The 21,826-nt window shown below is 44.7% G+C and overlaps 1 protein-coding gene across 2 annotated transcripts in view; it reads right to left on the reverse strand.

Annotated features, from left to right (window-relative positions):
- Positions 1–21,826, reverse strand: part of LOC106606482 (cAMP-dependent protein kinase type I-beta regulatory subunit) — a 248,907-nt gene that overhangs the window by 56,294 nt on the left and 170,787 nt on the right. For both annotated transcript variants that reach the window (XM_045715631.1, XM_045715632.1), the window contains one exon: positions 21,076–21,197. In XM_045715631.1, the coding sequence (XP_045571587.1) occupies positions 21,076–21,197 (122 nt within the window). The remainder of the gene's footprint in view (positions 1–21,075; positions 21,198–21,826) is intronic.

Below are 21,826 nucleotides of genomic sequence, written 5' to 3' on the forward strand. Positions count from 1 at the left end.
CTAGATACAGTACAGTATTAACTATGATCTGAGCTCCCTAGATACAGAACAGTATTAACAATGAACTGAGCTCTCTAGATACAGTACAGTATTAACTATGAGCTGAGCTCCCTAGATACAGTACAGTATTAACTATGAGCTGAGCTCCCTAGATACAGAACAGTATTAACCATGAGCTGAGCTCTCTAGATACAGTACAGTATTAACTATGAGCTGAGCTCTCTAGATACAGTACAGTATTAACTATGAGCTGAGCTCCCTAGATACAGTACAGTATTAACTATGAGCTGAGCTCTCTAGATACAGTACAGTATTAACTATGAGCTGAGCTCCCTAGATACAGTACAGTATTAACTATGAGCTGATCTCCCTAGATACAGTACAGTATTAACCATGAGCTGAGCTCTCTACAAACAGTACAGTATTAACCATGAGCTGAGCTCCCTAGATACAGTACAGTATTAACCATGAGCTGAGCTCCCTAGATACAGTACAGCATTACTCATGAGCTGAGCTCTCTAGATACAGTACAGCATTAACCATGAGCTGAGCTCTCTACAAACAGTACAGTATTAACCATGAGCTGAGCTCCCTAGATACAGTACAGCATTACTCATGAGCTGAGCTCTCTAGATACAGTACAGTATTAACCATGAGCTAAGCTCCCTAGATACAGTACAGTATAAACTATGAGCTGAGCTATCTAGATACAGTACAGTATTAAACATGAGCTGAGCTCCCTAGATACAGTACAGTATTAACTATGAGCTGAGCTCCCTAGATACAGTACAGTATTAACTATGAGCTGAGCTCCCTAGATACAGTACAGTATTAACTATGATCTGAGCTCCCTAGATACAGTACAGTATTAACAATGAACTGAGCTCTCTAGGTACAGTACAGTATTAACTATGAGCTGAGCTCCCTAGATACAGTACAGTATTAACTATGAGCTGAGCTCTCTAGATACAGTACAGTATTAACTATGAGCTGAGCTCTCTAGATACAGTACAGTATTAACTATGAGCTGAGCTCCCTAGATACAGTACAGTATTAACTATGAGCTGAGCTCTCTAGATACAGTACAGTATTAACTATGAGCTGAGCTCCCTAGATACAGTACAGTGTTAACTATGAGCTGAGCTCCCTAGATATAGTACAGTATTAACTATGAGCTGAGCTCTCTAGATACAGTACAGTATTAACCATGAGCTGAGCTCTCTAGATACAGAACAGTATTAACCATGAGCTGAGCTCTCTAGATACAGAACAGTATTAACCATGAGCTGAGCTCTCTAGATATTACCCATGAGCTGAGCTCTCTAGATACAGTACAGTATTAACTATGAGCTGAGCTCTCTAGATACAGTACAGTATTAACTATGAGCTGAGCTCTCTAGATACAGTACAGTATTAACCATGAGCTGAGCTCTCTAGATACAGAACAGTATTAACCATGAGCTGAGCTCTCTAGATATTACCCATGAGCTGAGCTCTCTAGATACAGTACAGTATTAACCATGAGCTGAGCTCTCTAGATACAGTACAGTATTAACTATGAGCTGAGCTCCCTAGATACAGTACAGTATTAACTATGAGCTGAGCTCTCTAGATACAGTACAGTATTAACTATGAGCTGAGCTGTCTAGATACAGTACAGTATTAACTATGAGCTGAGCTCTCTAGATACAGTACAGTATTAACTATGAGCTGAGCTCTCTAGATACAGTACAGTATTAACCATGAGCTGAGCTCTCTAGATATTACCCATGAGCTGAGCTCTCTAGATACAGTACAGTATTAACCATGAGCTGAGCTCTCTAGATACAGTACAGTATTAACCATGAGCTGAGCTCTCTAGATACAGAACAGTATTAACCATGAGCTGAGCTCCCTAGATACAGAACAGTATTAACAATGAACTGAGCTCCCTAGATACAGTACAGTATTAACCATGAGCTGAGCTCTCTAGATACAGTACAGTATTAACTATGAGCTGAGCTCCCTAGATACAGTACAGTATTAACTATGATCTGAGCTCCCTAGATACAGAACAGTATTAACAATGAACTGAGCTCTCTAGATACAGTACAGTATTAACTATGAGCTGAGCTCCCTAGATACAGTACAGTATTAACTATGAGCTGAGCTCCCTAGATACAGAACAGTATTAACCATGTGCTGAGCTCTCTAGATACAGTACAGTATTAACTATGAGCTGAGCTCTCTAGATACAGTACAGTATTAACTATGAGCTGATCTCCCTAGATACAGTACAGTATTAACTATGAGCTGAGCTCTCTAGATACAGTACAGTATTAACCATGAGCTGAGCTCCCTAGATACAGTACAGTATTAACCATGAGCTCAGCTCCCTAGATACAGTACAGCATTACTCATGAGCTCTCTAGATACAGTAAAGCATTAACCATGAGCTGAGCTCTCTACAAACAGTACAGTATTAACCATGAGCTGAGCTCCCTAGATACAGTACAGTATTACTCATGAGCTGAGCTCTCTAGATACAGTACAGTATTAACCATGAGCTAAGCTCCCTAGATACAGTACAGTATAAACTATGAGCTGAGCTATCTAGATACAGAACAGTATTAACCATGAGCTGAGCTCTCTAGATACAGTACAGTATTAACCATGAGCTGAGCTCTCTAGATACAGAACAGTATTAACCATGAGCTAAGCTCCCTAGATACAGTACAGTATAAACTATGAGCTGAGCTATCTAGATACAGAACAGTATTAACCATGAGCTGAGCTCTCTAGATACAGAACAGTATTAACTATGAGCTGAGCTCTCTAGATACAGTACAGTATTAACTATGAGCTGAGCTCTCTAGATACAGTACAGTATTAACCATGAGCTGAGCTCTCTAGATACAGAACAGTATTAACCATGAGCTAAGCTCCCTAGATACAGTACAGTATAAACTATGAGCTGAGCTCCCTAGATACAGTACAGTATTAACTATGAGCTGAGCTCTCTACAAACAGTACAGTATTAACCATGAGTTGAGCTCCCTAGATACAGTACAGCATTACTCATGAGCTGAGCTCTCTAGATACAGTACAGTATTAACCATGAGCTGAGCTCCCTAGATACAGTACAGTATTAACTATGAGCTGAGCTCTCTAGATACAGTACAGTATTAACCATGAGCTGAGCTCTCTAGATACAGTACAGTATTAACTATGAGCTGAGCTCTCTAGATACAGTACAGTATTAACTATGAGCTGAGCTCTCTAGATACAGTACAGTATTAACTATGAGCTGAGCTCCCTAGATACAGTACAGTATTAACTATGAGCTGAGCTCTCTAGATACAGTACAGTATTAACTATGAGCTGAGCTCTCTAGATACAGTACAGTATTAACTATGAGCTGAGCTCTCTAGATACAGTACAGTATTAACTATGAGCTGAGCTCTCTAGATACAGTACAGTATTAACCATGAGCTGAGCTCTGTAGATACAGTACAGTATTAACTATGAGCTGAGCTCTCTAGATACAGTACAGTATTAACCATGAGCTGAGCTCTCTAGATACAGTACAGTATTAACTATGAGCTGAGCTCCCTAGATACAGTACAGTATTAACTATGAGCTGAGCTCTCTAGATACAGTACAGTATTAACTATGAGCTGAGCTCTCTAGATACAGTACAGTATTAACTATGAGCTGAGCTCCCTAGATACAGTACAGTATTAACTATGAGCTGAGCTCCCTAGATACAGTACAGTATTAACCATGAGCTGAGCTCCCTAGATACAGTACAGTATTAACTATGAGCCGAGCTCCCTAGATACAGTACAGTATTAACTATGAGCTGAGCTCCCTAGATACAGAACAGTATTAACTATGAGCTGAGCTCTCTAGATACAGTACAGTATTAACTATGAGCTGAGCTCCCTAGATACAGTACAGTATTAACTATGAGCTGAGCTCTTTAGATACAGTACAGTATTAACCATGAGCTGAGCTCCCTAGATACAGTATAGTATTAACTATGAGCTATGCTCCCTAGATACAGTACAGTATTAACTATGAGCTGAGCTCCCTAGATACAGAACAGTATTAACTATGAGCTGAGCTCCCTAGATACAGTACAGTATTAACCATGAGCTGAGCTCCCTAGATACAGAACAGTATTGTCACAGTTGTTGTCTTCGTCTTCTGACGATAATGCGAAATCGTCATCAGAAAATGTGGACCAATACGCAGCAGGTACGTGAATGCTCATCTTGATTTTTAATTCATCTCAAAAATGAACATACAAAATAACAAAACACAAAAAACGAACACTCGACAAATAAACAGTCTGGTAAGGCACAAGGCTATACACAGAATAATCACCCACAAATAACACATACAAACACACCCTAATATATGGGACTCTCAATCAAAGGCAGATAGACAACACCTGCCTTCAACTGAGAGTCCCAACCCCAATCAACCAAACATAGAAACACACACACTAGACTAACCCTAGAATTAACTAAACATAAACCAAAACCCGGAAATACTAAATCAAACACCCTTACACAAACACAACACCCCGAACCACATAAAACAAATACCCCCTGCCACGCCCTGACCAAACTACAAAACAATTAACCTTATATACTGGCCAGGACGTGACAGTACCCCCCCCCTTAAAGGTGCTACCCCAGAAGCACCTTAACAAAAAATAACCCCAAGCAACACCAACAAAAAGTCCCCTTTTCTAAAGGGAGGGAAGGGAGGGTGGCTGCCGTCAACGACGGCACTGTGCTACACCCCCCCTCCCCAACCCACCTATTTCTGGAGGTGGCTCTGGCTCCGGCCGTTCCAGGCTGTCGGGCCACTCTGGCATCGCCGAGGGGCAGTCGGACCAGTCTGGCATCGTCGGGGGGCAGTCGGGGCAGTCTGGCAATTCGGGAGAGTCTGGGCAGTCTGGCAATTCGGGACAGTCTGGGCAGTCTGGCAATTCGGGACAGTCTGGGCAGTCTGGCAATTCGGGACAGTCTGGGCAGTCTGGCAATTCGGGACAGTCTGGGCAGTCTGGCAATTCGGGACAGTCTGGGCAGTCTGGCAATTCGGGACAGTCTGGGCAGTCTGGCAATTCGGGACAGTCTGGGCAGTCTGGCCACTCGGGCCACTCCGGCAGTTCAGGGCAGTCTGGCCACTCCGGCAGTTCAGGGCAGTCTGGCCACTCCGGCAGTTCAGGGCAGTCTGGCCACTCCGGCAGTTCAGGGCAGTCTGGCCACTCCGGCAGTTCAGGGCAGTCTGGCCACTCCGGCAGTTCAGCGCAGTCTGACCACTCCGGCAGTTCAGCGCAGTCTGACCACTCCGGCAGTTCAGCGCAGTCTGACCACTCCGGCAGTTCAGCGCAGTCTGGCCACTCCGGCAGTTCAGCGCAGTCTGGCCACTCCGGCAGTTCAGCGCAGTCTGGCCACTCCGGCAGTTCAGCGCAGTCTGACCACTCCGGCAGTTCAGCGCAGTCTGACCTCTCTGGCGACTGTTGACTGGCGGGCAGCTCTGACGACTGTTGACTGGCGGGCAGCTCTGATGACTGTTGACTGGCGGGCAGCTCTGACGATGACTGTTGACTGGCGGGCAGCTCTGACGATGACTGTTGACTGGCGGGCAGCTCTGACGATGACTGTTGACTGGCGGGCAGCTCTGATGATGACTGTTGACTGGCGGGCAGCTCTGACGATGACTGTTGACTGGCGGGCAGCTCTGATGATGACTGTTGACTGGCGGGCAGCTCTGATGAAGACTGTTGACTGGCGGGCAGCTCTGATGAAGACTGTTGACTGGCGAGGCTGGGTTGACGCACTTGTAGCCTGGTGCGTGGTGCTGGTACTGGGCTTACCAGATTATGTACACGCACCTCCAGGCTAGTGCGGGGAGCGGGAACAGGACGAGTCGGACTGGGTTGACGCACTTCCGGGTCCGCACGAGAGACAGGAGCTGGAAACCCAGGGCTATGGAGGCGCACAGCCGGTCTAAATCTTACCTCCTGCACAACCCGCCTTGGCTGGATGGAACTAGTAGCCCTGTACGAGCGGGGTGCTCGTACAGGGCAGACTGGGCTGTGCAGGGGCCTGATGGTAGCCGTGCGTAGAGCGGGAGTTGGGTAGCCTGGTCCTCGGAGGCGTACCGGCGACCAGATGCGCTGCGCAGGCATCCTCCTACCAGGCTGGATGCCCGCTCTAGCACGGCACCTGCGAGGGGCGGGAATAACGCGCACCGGACTGTGCGTGCGTATGGGTGAGATAGTGCGCTCCTCAGCGAAACATAGCGCTCTCCACCCCATACGCTCCTCCATATAACCACGAGTAGCTGGCTTCCGGCTCTTCTTACGCCTAGCCAAACTACCCGTGTGCCCCCCCCAAAAATTTTCTTGGGGGTGCCTCTCGTGCTTCTCCTTCAGCGCGTACTTGGCCTCGTACCACCGCCTCTCTGCCTTGGCTGCCTCAATTTCCCCCTGCGGGCGTCGATAATCCCCAGCCTGATGCCAGGGTCCGGCCCCGTCCAGAACTTCCTCCCAAGTCCACTTCTCCCGCCAGTCCAACTCGAACTCCGTCTGCTCCTTCCTCTGCTGCTTGGTCCTTTGGTGGTGGGTGATTCTGTCACAATTGTTGTCTTCGTCTTCTGACGATAATGCGAAATCGTCATCAGAAAATGTGGACCAATACGCAGCAGGTACGTGAATGCTCATCTTGATTTTTAATTCATCTCAAAAATGAACATACAAAATAACAAAACACAAAAAACGAACACTCGACAAATAAACAGTCTGGTAAGGCACAAGGCTATACACAGAATAATCACCCACAAATAACACATACAAACACACCCTAATATATGGGACTCTCAATCAAAGGCAGATAGACAACACCTGCCTTCAACTGAGAGTCCCAACCCCAATCAACCAAACATAGAAACACACACACTAGACTAACCCTAGAATTAACTAAACATAAACCAAAACCCGGAAATACTAAATCAAACACCCTTACACAAACACAACACCCCGAACCACATAAAACAAATACCCCCTGCCACGCCCTGACCAAACTACAAAACAATTAACCTTATATACTGGCCAGGACGTGACAAGTATTAACTATGAGCTGAGCTCCCTAGATACAGTACAGTATTAACCATGAGCTGAGCTCTCTAGATACAGTACAGTATTAACTATGAGCTGAGCTCCCTAGATACAGTACAGTATTAACTATGAGCTGAGCTCTCTAGATTCAGTACAGTATTAACTATGAGCTGAGCTCCCTAGATACAGTACAGTATTAACTATGAGCTGAGCTCCCTAGATACAGTACAGTATTAACTATGAGCTGAGCTCTCTAGATACAGTACAGTATTAACTATGAGCTGAGCTCCCTAGATACAGAACAGTATTAACTATGAGCTGAGCTCCCTAGATACAGAACAGTATTAACTATGAGCTGAGCTCCCTAGAAACAGTACAGTATGTCTTCAATAAACATGGGGATGTCCTCATTTACTGAACCCCTGGCCAACAGGAAGAGGAGAGGATGAGTATTTTTTTATTTATTTTTATTTCACCTTTATTTAACCAGGTAGGCTAGTTGAGAACAAGTTCTCATTTACAACTGCAACCTGGCCAAGATAAAGCAAAGCAGTGCGACAAAAACAACAACACAGAGTTACACATGGAATAAACAAGTGTACAGTCAATAACACAATAGAAAAAAATTAAGTCTATATACAGTGTGTACAAATGGTGTGAGGAGGTAAGGCAGTAAATAGGCCATAGTAGCGAAGTAATTACAATTTAGCAGATTAACACTGGAGTGATAAATGAGCAGATGATGATGTGCAAGTAGAGATACTGGTGCGCAAAAGAGCAGAAAAGTAAATAAAACAATATGGGGATGAGGTACAGTAGATACATACAGTATGAGGACACCAAGGTTCGGACCTCAGAAAACAAATATTTTGGGGAACTCAGTCGGGTCTCAACTTACTGTTGAGAGTTAGAATAGTAGAATACACAAGGTTCCATTTTAAAACTTGGTTGTGCATCAGCAGCTTTCCTCTTGTTATATGTCACTCACTGACAGTCACTCAATTAGCCCGTGTCAGTTAAAGGTAGACTCAGTGATATGATGTAGAAGCAGAAAGTAAACAGAATACTGGGTCAATTTCTGCAACAACTGAGAGTGTTGAAGCTTGAGGCTCAACTTCTCAGCTGTTTTGGTCCGTTGGCTACCACGCTGTGAACAGTGTGAAGCGAATCAGTGCAAATGTGCAGATACTGTGGTGTCTTGCATCTCGCTCATCTCAATATCTGCAGTGCTGCTCGTGGCAATGTCATTTCTCTGAGTCTACCTTTATTAGATTGGTAAATTAGTCTAGTTAGTCTAGCCAGCTATCTAAACTTGTAGTAATCGTGGCCGAATTACCGACCGGGCACGTGCCCAGGGGCACTGACCTCTAGGGGGCCCACGTTGATTTTGTTAGTCACTCTCATTCAGATATCATATTAACATGACATAATGGCAAAATGTGTAGAATTGCAAGAAATTAGCTTTAAAACTGCAAAAAAATTGTCCCCAACCAATGGCAAATTCTGTAAAATTGCAGGAAATTTGCTGTAAAACTGCAACAAAAAAAGGTTCTGTAAAGCAAACTTATTTGTTTAACTTTTGTTGAAGGGTTACTTCGGGATTTTGGCAATGAGGTGCTTTATCTACTTCCCCAGAGTCAGATGAACTCATGGATACCAGTTTACGCCTCCAGTATGAATCCAGTATGAAGGAAGTTAGAGGTAGTTTTGCCAGCCCACAGTGGAGGTGTCATAATACCCATAAAACCTAGCGGTCAAACAGGGAAATGGTTCCAATCATTAGCAGCTAATTAGCATTTAATTTATTGGGAGTTTATAAAGGCGAATATATTGATAAGTCACCTTGTCAGGGAAAGATTTACAAGGTAATCAAACTGTCACACCAGGGTAAGCCTACATGTAACAGACATTATTTTAACGGTCTCTAAAATCCCCTATGGGAATGGTGGAAAAACGATTGGAACCATTTCCCTGTTTGACCGTTAGGTTTAATGGGTATTATGACTCATACTGTGGTACTCTATGCTAACAAGCATTAGTGCAATGACTGGAAGTCTATGGTATCTACTAGCATGCTAGCAGTTACCATAGACTCCCAACCATTGCGCTAACGCTAGTTAGCAAACTTCCTTCAAGCTGCACTCAGAAACAAAAATATGATATAAGTTCATCTGACTCCATTTAATGAAATATAATTTCTGCTAACAGATCAGATCCCGTATTAAATTATATTTTTTTGTTAATGTGTAGCGGCTAATTGTATAGCTAATAGGATACAGTGAGGGAAAAAAGTATTTGATCCCCTGCTGATTTTGTACGTTTGACCACTGACAAAGAAATGATCAGTCTATAATTTTAATGGTAGGTTTATTTGAACAGTGAGAGACAGAATAACAACAACAAAATCCAGAAAAACGCATGTCAAAATGTTATAAAATGATTTGCATTTTAATGAGGGAAATAAGTATTTGACCCCTCTGCAAAATATGACTTAGTATTTGGTGGCAAAACCCTTGTTGGCAATCACAGAGGTCAAACGTTTCTTGTAGTTGGCCACCAGGTTTGCACACATCTCAGGAGGGATTTTGTTCCACTCCTCTTTGCAGATCTTCTCCAAGTCATTAAGGTTTCGAGGCTGACGTTTGGCAACTCAAACCTTCAGCTCCCTCCACAGATTTTCTATGGGATTAAGGACTGGAGACTGGCTAGGCCACTCCAGGACCTTAATGGGCTTCTTCTTGAGCCACTCCTTTGTTGCCTTGGCCGTGTGTTTTGGGTCATTGTCATGCTGGAATACCCATCCACGACCCATTTTCAATGCCCTGGCTGAGGGAAGGAGGTTCTCACCCAAGATTTGACGGTACATGGCCCCGTCCATCGTCCCTTTGATGCAGTGAAGTTGTCCTGACCCCTTAGCAGAAAAACACCCCCAAAGCATGTTTCCACCTCTATGTTTGACGGTGGAGATGGTGTCTTGGGGTCATAGGCAGCATTCCTCCTCCTCCAAACACGGCAAGTTGAGTTGATGCCAAAGACCTCCATTTTGGTCTCATCTGACCACAACACTTTCACCCAGTTGTCCTCTGAATCATTCAGATGTTCATTGGCAAACTTCAGACGGGCATGTATATGTGCTTTCTTGAGCAGGGGGACCTTGTGGGCGCTGCAGGATTTCAGTCCTTCATGGTATAGTGTGTTACCAATTGTTTTCTTGGTGACTATGGTCCCAGCTGCCTTGAGATCATTGACAAGATCCTCCCGTGTAGTTCTGGGCTGATTCCTCACCGTTCTCATGATCATTGCAACTCCACGAGGTGAGATCTTGCATGGAGCCCCAGGCCGAGGGAGACTGACAGTTCTTTTGTGTTTCTTCCATTTGAGAATAATTGCACCAACTGTTGTCACCTTCTCACCAAGCTGCTTGGCGATGGTCTTGTAGCCCATTCCAGCCTTGTGTAGGTCTACAATCTTGTCCCTGACATCCTTGGAGAGCTCTTTGATCTTGGCCATGGTGGAGAGTTTGGAATCTGATTGATTGATTGCTTCTGTGGACAGGTGTCTTTTACACAGGTAACAAACTGAGATTAGAGATTTAAGAGTGTGCTCCTAATCTCAGCTCGTTACCTGTATAAAAGACACCTGGGAGCCAGAAATCTTTCCGATTGAGAGGGGGTCAAATACTTATTTCCCTCATTAAAATTCAAATAAATGTATAACATTTTTGACATGCGTTTTTCTGGATTTTGTTGTTGTTATTCTGTCTCTCACTGTTCAAATAAACCTTCCATTAAAATGATAGACTGATCATTTCTTTGTCAGTGGGCAAACGTACAAAATCAGCAGGGGATCAAATACTTTTTTCCCTCACAGTATGTGTTTGTTACTGAGGTGAATGAAGCGATAATGGCTGGGGTAATTTTTTCTGTTCTCCAAATATAATTGTTCTGTTTTTACCAAGCCCCTCCACCCCACCTCACTAAAACCCATACTGGCTACGAGTTTGTGTGATCTGTGTGTGTGTCAGCGGCATCGCCTCCTGAACAGTGAGAGGCGTCTATACCCCTCCTATCCTTTTGTGGGGCGTAGTCTTCTTCACGGCCACCGCCTGACAGTCTGTGTATAGGCTGGTTTGTACAGTGTGAGAAGAAATGTAAACACGCCACTTTTCATTAAGGCCCTATTCCCTCTCTCCTCTCCTTTGGGGTGCGTGAAAAGAAAGTGATGTCTTTATCCCACATGTTTTTTAATCCCTCATACGCACCATTTAATTAGTGATTGGGGGTTTGTCTTTTGGCAGAGAGCGAGACCACAGAAAGAGAGAGAAAGAGAAGAAGGGAAAGGGAGGAAGAGCAAGAGAGAGAGAGAGAGAGAGAGAGAGAGAGAGAGGGAAGGAGGTAGAGAAAGAGGGGGAGAGAGAGAAGGATTAGAGGACTTTTTCAAATGAAGAAGGGATAGTTGTCAGGGCTTACCTAAGCATCGGTGAGAAAAAACTAAGGGATGAGATGAAAGTATGACAAATGATAGGTTGCAACAACAACGTCAAGATATGATGTGGTATACCCCCCAACCCCTCAGCCTCTCCTCTGCCTTCCATCTCTCCCTCTTGCTCCTTAGCTCATCCCTCCTTTCCTCTCCCTCTCTCCCCCTCTCTCTCTCTCTCCCTCTTTCTGTGGCTGGGTCTGACTTTCCCAGAGCAGGGCGGTTGTCTGGTGGAATGTGGCTCTGCTGAGTTTCACATAGGGTCAGGAGAGCCAGCCTCCAGGGAGGGAGCAAGAGAGGGAGAGGGAGTGAGAGCGAGAGTGAGAGCGAGAGAAAGAGAGAGAAGAAGAAGAGAGTGATGGATAAATATAAAATATATAGAGATACTGATGACGAGAGAGAGAGAGAGAGAGAGAGAGAGGGAGAGAGAGAGAGAGAGAGAGAGAGAGAGAGAGATCAAAAAAGAAGGAGGGAGGGATTAATATACAGAACAGTACTATAATACAGAAAGATATTGATTGTAAAACATGCAGGTATCAGGTATTTAAGACTTTTTAATGCCAATTGGAATTCAATTTAATACCAATTTTGAGGTCTGTGAGCACCACACACCTGCCAATATTCCTCTCCAGAAATGAGCCCATGTTGGTTAAAAGTAGTATTTTTAGGGTTGGCTCTTTCACCAAAGGCTATAGCCTAGCTCATATTAGGCAGGTGTGCTATTTTATCAATAAGTATAATCCTATAGCCTTACCATTGTAGTAGCAAAGTGGCTATGCTATAGATGTCTGAAGCATGGGGTTGCCCATATTAACTGCACCTGTACATAGCTCATCTGTAAATAGCCCATCCAATCTACCTCATCCCCATACTGTATTATTTATTTATTTATCTTGCTCCTTTGCACCCCAGTGTCTCTACTTGCACATTCATCTTCTGCACATCTACCATTCCAGTGTTTAATTGCTATATTGTAATTACTTTGCCACCATGGCCTATTTATTGCCTTACCTCTCTTATCCTACCTCATTTGCACTCACTGTTTATAGATTTTTCTACTGTATTATTGGTTGTATGTTTGTTTTACTCCATGTGTAACTCTGTGTTGTTGTATGTGTCGAACTGCTTTGATTTATCTTGGCCAGGTCGCAGTTACAAATGAGAACTTGTTCTCAACTAGCCTACCTGGTTAAATAAAGGTGAAATAAAAATAAATAAAATAAAAAGGCAACCCCAATGGACTAATCAATAGCTAGATCACAAACTCTGTAATCAGAATTTTGGCTACGATACTAACACCAGCTTAGTGTAATGATGCTCAATACCATACCAATCAACTGCTCAACAGGCAACAACAGAACCTTGTTAAGCTGACTCAGGTGTGCTTGAGCAGGGCTGGATGAAATGCCTGCACACCCAGTGGCCTAGCTCTTCAGATGGAGAGTTGACCACATGTGTTTTATACAGTAACAGTGCTGTGTATTTTACTTCAAGGCATTCTTTCACAGTGGTATGGATGTTAGAGTAGGGCTGGAACAAACGTCTCCACACCCAGTAGCTCTCCTGGAGGTGTTATACTATGACATCAGAACATTAGCCTACAACCAAATAGTCTAATCAAATAATTCCTTCATTCAGTGAATCAGGTATCAAATGGCTATACTTTGAAGCAAGGTAGCTAAGCAGGAGGGCTCTACACTGTCTTTTTCCAGTGCCAAGTAAGACATGAAATAAGTTAGCTATTTCATCTAATATATTCAGGAAATGCATTATGGATATTTTGATTTGCACCATGTCAAAATAGGATCCAGAATAATGTGTTTGGCTCTTTAGAGATGAATTTGCCTTCTATGTTTTGTGTGCTATGCCTGTGCTACATCATTCAGCAGGAAGTGGGAACTCAAAACACATTAGCTAGATTGATAACTGTAAATATGATATTTACTGCTAGATAGCCATGCAATTGATCTAACAGTACAGGCCTATATAGGCTACTTGATGTATTCACTGCTCCATTCTGCTGGAGCATCTCAAATACTAGTTCTGAGAAACTAACCAAAATGTCTCTGACTGACATTGGTTCAATTATTTGATTTCCATTTCAGATAGGTTTTTTTTCTGTTAGCTCAATGTGCACATTGACCTGCAGTTTCTCTTTGGGGCGGCAGGTAGCCTAGTGGTTAGAGCGTTGGGCCAGTAACCGAACGGTTGCTAGATCAAGGTAAAAATCTGTTGTTCTTCCCCTGAACAAGGCACTGTTCCTAGGCTGTCATTGTAACTAAGAATTTGTTCTTAACTGACTTGCAAAGTTAAATAAAAATAAATAAATACAATTCTCTAGAGATAAATCAGATCATGCCCGAACTGTGTGATGTTGTAGGGAGTTGTAGTTTCTCTAGAGATAAATCAGATCCAGCCTGAACTGTGTGATGTTGTAGGGAGTTGTAGTTTCCAACAGGCCAATGTTCTACATAGTTTAGTGCAGAAAACGTGGTAATTACCATAATCCATTGTGTGACTACTTGTCCGGACTGTTTCTTTTACGCCTGCTACATAAGAGACATAAAAATTCATGATCAAGAGGGGAAACATAGAGAGCAGTTGCTTCGAGAGGTATGTCTACCTGAAAATACATGATCTAAGTGATTGATAGTTGGTATTCAGCAGTCATAAAGTATGCCTGATTTACTTTGAACTACTGAAATAGTGATTGTTGTCAGTCAGCATTGGCAGCAGCTCTATAGACATGAGATGATGTCTTGGAATGAAATAATAAAGTCATCAAATAAACAAATGTAATATAGACAACTGAAATATTTTAAAGTAATGTGAATAAATGGTGGTTAATAAGTGATAATGGGCAGTCACTATCTTCATTGGACTTTTATGAATAGTTTTATTCTGTGTTGTTACAGCATTACAACCCACATAGCGCATAACGCATTTAAAGTTAAAAAATAAATATTGAAACCGAAATTTAAAATATTCATAATTTTTTATAATCTAACTGAAACCTTTTCAAACTTAATTTAAGACATTTTAAGACTTATTAAGGCCTTTAAATTAGATAAATGAATTGAATACTTTTTAAGACTCTTTAACGACCCGCGGACACCCTGGCATGGGATACCCATGCTCTCACCCATGAGAAAGGAATGAAAGAGTGACTCAGACAGATGATATAAAAGACAGGAGGCCTGGAAGACCATCTGAAATTAAACCAGTGAGAAATACTGTTTTTTTCGGATTTCAATGGGAAATTTCCCCTATTCTTTTCCTGGGGCTTTAGAAATGACACCAGATGCCTGTTCCCGTTTAAAAAGGGCCATGTTCTCAGTGGGGTCCTGATCTGTCAGAGACACATAGGGACCAGAGAATACCCAGGGGGACAGAGGAATGGACTGACTGGGCTGAGGGCCTGCTGGAGGGGAGGTCCAGAGTCAGACAAGCACTCTCTCTCTCTCTATCTCTCTCTCTCTCGCTCTCTCCAAAAACAGTCTCTTTCCTTTTTGGTTCATCTCTCTCTGTGCTTTCTGCTCTCTATGTATGTATCTCCTCTCCAGCCTGTCTCTACTATGCCTATGGTCAGGGCCTTAGCCTACAACTGGAAGTCTAGACTCTGTAGTATGTGACCTGCCTCTTTTCTCTCTCTCACATCACCTGACCTGTAATGGAATCTAGAAACTATGAGGGGGACAGCACAGTCAATCTAGAGACAAGGTGAGGACAGCACAGTCAATCTAGAAACGAGGAGAGGACAGCACAGTCAATCTAGAAACAAGGAGAGGACAGCACAGTCAACCTAGAAACGAGGAGAGGACAGCACAGTCGATCTAGAAACAAGGAGAGGACAGCACAGTCGATCTAGAAATGAGGAGAGGACAGCACAGTCGATCTAGAAACGAGGAGAGGACAGCACAGTCGATCTAGAAACGAGGAGAGGACAGCACAGTCGATCTAGAAACGAGGAGAGGACAGCACAGTCGATCTAGAAACAAGGAGAGGACAGCACAGTCGATCTAGAAACGAGGAGAGGACAGCACAGTCGATCTAGAAACGAGGAGAGGACAGCACAGTCGATCTTGAAACAAGGAGAGGACAGCACAGTCGATCTAGAAACAAGGAGAGGACAGTACAGTCAACCTAGAAATGAGGAGAGGACAGCACAGTCGATCTAGAAACAAGGAGAGGACAGTACAGTCGATCTAGAAACAAGGAGAGGACAGAACAGTCGATCTAGAAACAAGGAGAGGACAGCACAGTCAACCTAGAAACGAGGAGAGGACAGCACAGTCGATCTAGAAACGAGGAGAGGACAGCACAGTCGATCTAGAAACAAGGAGAGGACAGCACAGTCGATCTAGAAACGAGGAGAGGACAGCACAGTCGATCTAGAAACAAGGAGAGGACAGCACAGTCAATCTAGAAACGAGGAGAGGACAGCACAGTCAATCTAGAAACAAGGAGAGGACAGCACAGTCGATCTAGAAACAAGGAGGACAGTACAGTCGATCTAGAAACAAGGAGAGGACAGTACAGTCAACCTAGAAATGAGGAGAGGACAGCACAGTCGATCTAGAAACAAGGAGAGGACAGCACAGTCGATCTAGAAACAAGGAGAGGACAGAACAGTCGATCTAGAAACAAGGAGAGGACAGTACAGTCAACCTAGAAACGAGGAGAGGACAGTACAGTCAACCTAGAAACGAGGAGAGGACAGTACAGTCAACCTAGAAACGAGGAGAGGACAGCACAGTCGATCTAGAAACAAGGAGAGGACAGTACAGTCAACCTAGAAACGAGGAGAGGACAGCACAGTCGATCTAGAAACAAGGAGAGGACAGTACAGTCAACCTAGAAACGAGGAGAGGACAGTACAGTCAACCTAGAAACGAGGAGAGGACAGCACAGTCGATCTAGAAACAGGGAGAGGACAGCACAGTCGATCTAGAAACAAGGAGAGGACAGTACAGTCAACCTAGAAACGAGGAGAGGACAGCACAGTCAACCTAGAAACGAGGAGAGGACAGCACAGTCGATCTAGAAACAAGGAGAGGACAGCACAGTCAACCTAGAAACGAGGAGAGGACAGTACAGTCAACCTAGAAACGAGGAGAGGACAGCACAGTCGATCTAGAAACAAGGAGAGGACAGCACAGTCAACCTAGAAACAAGGAGGACAGTACAGTCGATCTAGAAACAAGGAGAGGACAGTACAGTCAACCTAGAAATGAGGAGAGGACAGCACAGTCGATCTAGAAACAAGGAGAGGACAGCACAGTCGATCTAGAAACAAGGAGAGGACAGAACAGTCGATCTAGAAACAAGGAGAGGACAGCACAGTCAACCTAGAAACAAGGAGAGGACAGCACAGTCGATCTAGAAACAAGGAGAGGACAGCACAGTCGATCTAGAAATAAGGAGGACAGTACAGTCGATCTAGAAACAAGGAGAGGACAGTACAGTCAACCTAGAAACGAGGAGAGGACAGCACAGTCGATCTAGAAACAGGGAGAGGACAGCACAGTCGATCTAGAAACAAGGAGAGGACAGTACAGTCAACCTAGAAACGAGGAGAGGACAGTACAGTCAACCTAGAAACGAGGAGAGGACAGTACAGTCAACCTAGAAACGAGGAGAGGACAGCACAGTCGATCTAGAAACAAGGAGAGGACAGCACAGTCGATCTAGAAACAAGGAGAGGACAGTACAGTCAACCTAGAAACGAGGAGAGGACAGCACAGTCGATCTAGAAACGAGGAGAGGACAGCACTGTCGATCTAGAAACGAGGAGAGGACAGCACAGTCGATCTAGAAACAAGGAGAGGACAGCACAGTCGATCTAGAAATGAGGAGAGGACAGCACAGTCGATCTAGAAACGAGGAGAGGACAGTACAGTCGATCTTGAAACAAGGAGAGGACAGCACAGTCGATCTAGAAACAAGGAGGACAGTACAGTCGATCTAGAAACAAGGAGAGGACAGTACAGTCAACCTAGAAATGAGGAGAGGACAGCACAGTCGATCTAGAAACAAGGAGAGGACAGCACAGTCGATCTAGAAACAAGGAGAGGACAGAACAGTCGATCTAGAAACAAGGAGAGGACAGCACAGTCAACCTAGAAACGAGGAGAGGACAGCACAGTCGATCTAGAAACGAGGAGAGGACAGCACAGTCGATCTAGAAACAAGGAGAGGACAGCACAGTCGATCTAGAAACGAGGAGAGGACAGCACAGTCGATCTAGAAACAAGGAGAGGACAGCACAGTCAATCTAGAAACGAGGAGAGGACAGCACAGTCGATCTAGAAACAAGGAGAGGACAGCACAGTCGATCTAGAAACAAGGAGGACAGTACAGTCGATCTAGAAACAAGGAGAGGACAGTACAGTCAACCTAGAAATGAGGAGAGGACAGCACAGTCGATCTAGAAACAAGGAGAGGACAGCACAGTCGATCTAGAAACAAGGAGAGGACAGAACAGTCGATCTAGAAACAAGGAGAGGACAGTACAGTCAACCTAGAAACGAGGAGAGGACAGTACAGTCAACCTAGAAACGAGGAGAGGACAGTACAGTCAACCTAGAAACGAGGAGAGGACAGCACAGTCGATCTAGAAACAAGGAGAGGACAGTACAGTCAACCTAGAAACGAGGAGAGGACAGCACAGTCGATCTAGAAACAAGGAGAGGACAGTACAGTCAACCTAGAAACGAGGAGAGGACAGTACAGTCAACCTAGAAACGAGGAGAGGACAGCACAGTCGATCTAGAAACAGGGAGAGGACAGCACAGTCGATCTAGAAACAAGGAGAGGACAGTACAGTCAACCTAGAAACGAGGAGAGGACAGTACAGTCAACCTAGAAACGAGGAGAGGACAGTACAGTCAACCTAGAAACGAGGAGAGGACAGCACAGTCGATCTAGAAACAAGGAGAGGACAGCACAGTCAACCTAGAAACAAGGAGGACAGTACAGTCGATCTAGAAACAAGGAGAGGACAGTACAGTCAACCTAGAAATGAGGAGAGGACAGCACAGTCGATCTAGAAACAAGGAGAGGACAGCACAGTCGATCTAGAAACAAGGAGAGGACAGAACAGTCGATCTAGAAACAAGGAGAGGACAGCACAGTCAACCTAGAAACAAGGAGAGGACAGCACAGTCGATCTAGAAACAAGGAGGGGACAGCACAGTCGATCTAGAAACAAGGAGAGGACAGCACAGTCGATCTAGAAATAAGGAGGACAGTACAGTCGATCTAGAAACAAGGAGAGGACAGTACAGTCAACCTAGAAACGAGGAGAGGACAGCACAGTCGATCTAGAAACAGGGAGAGGACAGCACAGTCGATCTAGAAACAAGGAGAGGACAGTACAGTCAACCTAGAAACGAGGAGAGGACAGCACAGTCGATCTAGAAACGAGGAGAGGACAGTACAGTCGATCTAGAAACGAGGAGAGGACAGTACAGTCAATGCAGTTGCTTTCCAGACTAGAGAGGATGGGAGAGGAATGTAGAAAGTGAGGGAACGACGGAGGTAAAGAGGGAGGGCTGTGGCTCTAGTGCTGCAAGCTCATTGGTGCAGCTGGAGAGAGAGCCAAAAGGAGGGATACTTCACTCAGCAGCCTGATAATACCCCTCCAGTCCTCCAGTCTCAGCTGCGCCTTACTGGGGCTTGGCTCACAGAGCTCCATGCTAGCTAGCTACCAATCACTGGGGCTATTGTTAGGGCTGAGAGAGAAAGAGAGAGGGGAAGGGGGGATAGGGGGTAAAAGAGAGAGAGAGGAGGTAGAGCGAGAAGGGTAGAGATGGAGAGAGAGGTTTGGAGGGGTAGAGAGAGAGAGGTAAGGAAGCGAGAGGGAGGTAGAGAGAGAGAGACTAAGAGGTAGAGAGAGAAAGAAAGGGGGAGAGAGAGAGGAAAAGAGAGTTGAGAAGGAGAGGGGGAGAGAGGAAAGGAATGAGAGCAAGCCAAGTTTAAACAGGAGCTGAGGGTTGTGAAAGGATGAGAAACAGGAGGTGAAAACAACAGACCAAAAAAACGACAGATGACCCCCCTCACACACACTGGTCCTCTTGGCTTGACCCTGGCGGAACCCCCTGTAAACTATAGAGTTAATCAAAAGTGTGTTAGGCTGATTGACTGTCTGTCAGGTAGGGGGCCCTGCTCTAAGGGGCCCTGCTCCACACAACCACAAAGCTAGCAGTGTGACCAGCCCCCTTCTCCCAAACCCCTTACTCATTCACACTCTCACTCAGAACACACACACGCATGCACCACGCACACAAACCTCACAACGCCACTTCGTCTGTCTCCTGGAGCCAATAAGGATGTAATCAGTTTTGATCTCAAACTAAGCGCCGTCTACGTCTCGGGATAATGACACATACATTGCCCTGCCAGGGTCCCCAGCTGATGATACGTATTCGACCTGGGCCCACAGTTGTCATCGACCTCAGGCAAGAGGAAGTATTGATATACAGCAACAAGACACTGGACTTCCATCATAGACGTTGATACACACGTAACCACAGATATACGAAGAGCACATCACACTGACACATCACAAACACTGACACAGACACAAAGTCAGATTCCACAGCCACAAAGTCAGATTCCACAGCCACAAAGTCAGATTCCACAGCCACAAAGTCAGATTCCACAGCCACAAAGTCAGATTCCACAGCCACAAAGTCATATTCCACAGCCACAAAGTCATATTCCACAGCCACAAAGTCATATTCCACAGCCACAAAGTCATATTCCACAGCCACAAAGTCATATTCCACAGCCAAAGTCAGATTCCACAGCCACAAAGTCAGATTCCACAGCCACAAAGTCAGATTCCACAGCCACAAAGTCAGATTCTACAGCCACAAAGTCAAAATTGGCTACAGAAATGAGCTTTTTGTTTTTATTTTAATTTGAAGGTTAGGCATAAGGTTAGCAGTGTGGTTAAGGTTAGGGTTCAAATCTAATTTTAAGAAGATACATTGTAGAAATAGGTGAGGTTTAGCCATATTGATGACTTTGTGGCTGTGGATGTCACGGCTGTCGAAAGGATCAGACCAAAGTGCAGCGTGGTTGTAGTTCTACATTTTATTAAATCCGTGAAACTTTGCAAAACATAAATTACTGAATTTACAAAACAACAACCCATGACGCAGAAAGAAACCAACACTACTCAAAATATAATCACCCACAAAACCCAGGAAGAAAAACCCCTACTTAAATATGATCTCCAATCAGAGGTAATGAGGACCAGCTGCCTCCAATTGGAGATCAACCCAAAAAACAACAACATAGAAATAGAAAAACTAGAACTTAAACATAGAAATAGAAAACATAGAAAAACACAAAACACCCCCTGTCACGCCCTGACCTACTCTACCATAGAAAATCACATCTTACTATGGTCAGGACGTGACAGTGAAAGCTAGTGACGACCAGAAAAAGACATGCGTACACACACACTCCTGTACCTCTGTGATGATGAAGAAGTCATCTCCGGGGTCTCCCTGTACCACGATCTTCTCCCCGTCCTCAAACTGGACCGGCTCCAGAGAATCAGCTACAGTCAGACGCTCCCACTTGTCCAGAGACTCTGCAGGGGGACAAGAGGGTCAATAACAGAGACAAACACTAATATTGGGCCATACGAACATATACGCACGCGCACACACACACACATTCCTATGTTGAGAGACAGGCCCTCAATGCATAAGTGTGTACTGTAGTCAGTCAATGGGTTGAGGTTTCATCACACAAAGATCTGACTATTAGATTATCTCTTTAATACACTTTGTGGGAGTGTCCAGTATGATTGGTGCTGAGTGTTAGAATGTAGGTGACTACACTTCAGTATAGCGAATATCCAATTGGCTTATTGACAGAGGGGAAATAGGAAGGCACTGACAGTGCTGATTTCTACTGGTCCCTATGCAGCAGTGTTGAGGAATAAGTGTGTGTGTGAGCGTCCCCGCTGTGCTGGCCACAGTAGATAATGGCTCCTGTTTAAACACTCATATGTAATTGGGGCAGCTCCCCTGCTTCCTACCTCACACTAATCCACTCACTCAGCAAGAGACATTACCTCCCTCCTCACTTCCATCTCCTCCTCCTCTCCCCCCTCCCTCCTCTCCCTCCCATTCCTCCTCCTCTCCCCCTCCCTCCTCTCCCTCCCATTCCTCCTCCTCTCCTCCCTCCCTCCTCCTCTCCCCGTCCCTCTTCCTC

Source organism: Salmo salar, chromosome ssa03 (assembly GCF_905237065.1).
Source record: "Salmo salar chromosome ssa03, Ssal_v3.1, whole genome shotgun sequence".
Classification (NCBI taxonomy): domain Eukaryota; kingdom Metazoa; phylum Chordata; class Actinopteri; order Salmoniformes; family Salmonidae; genus Salmo; species Salmo salar.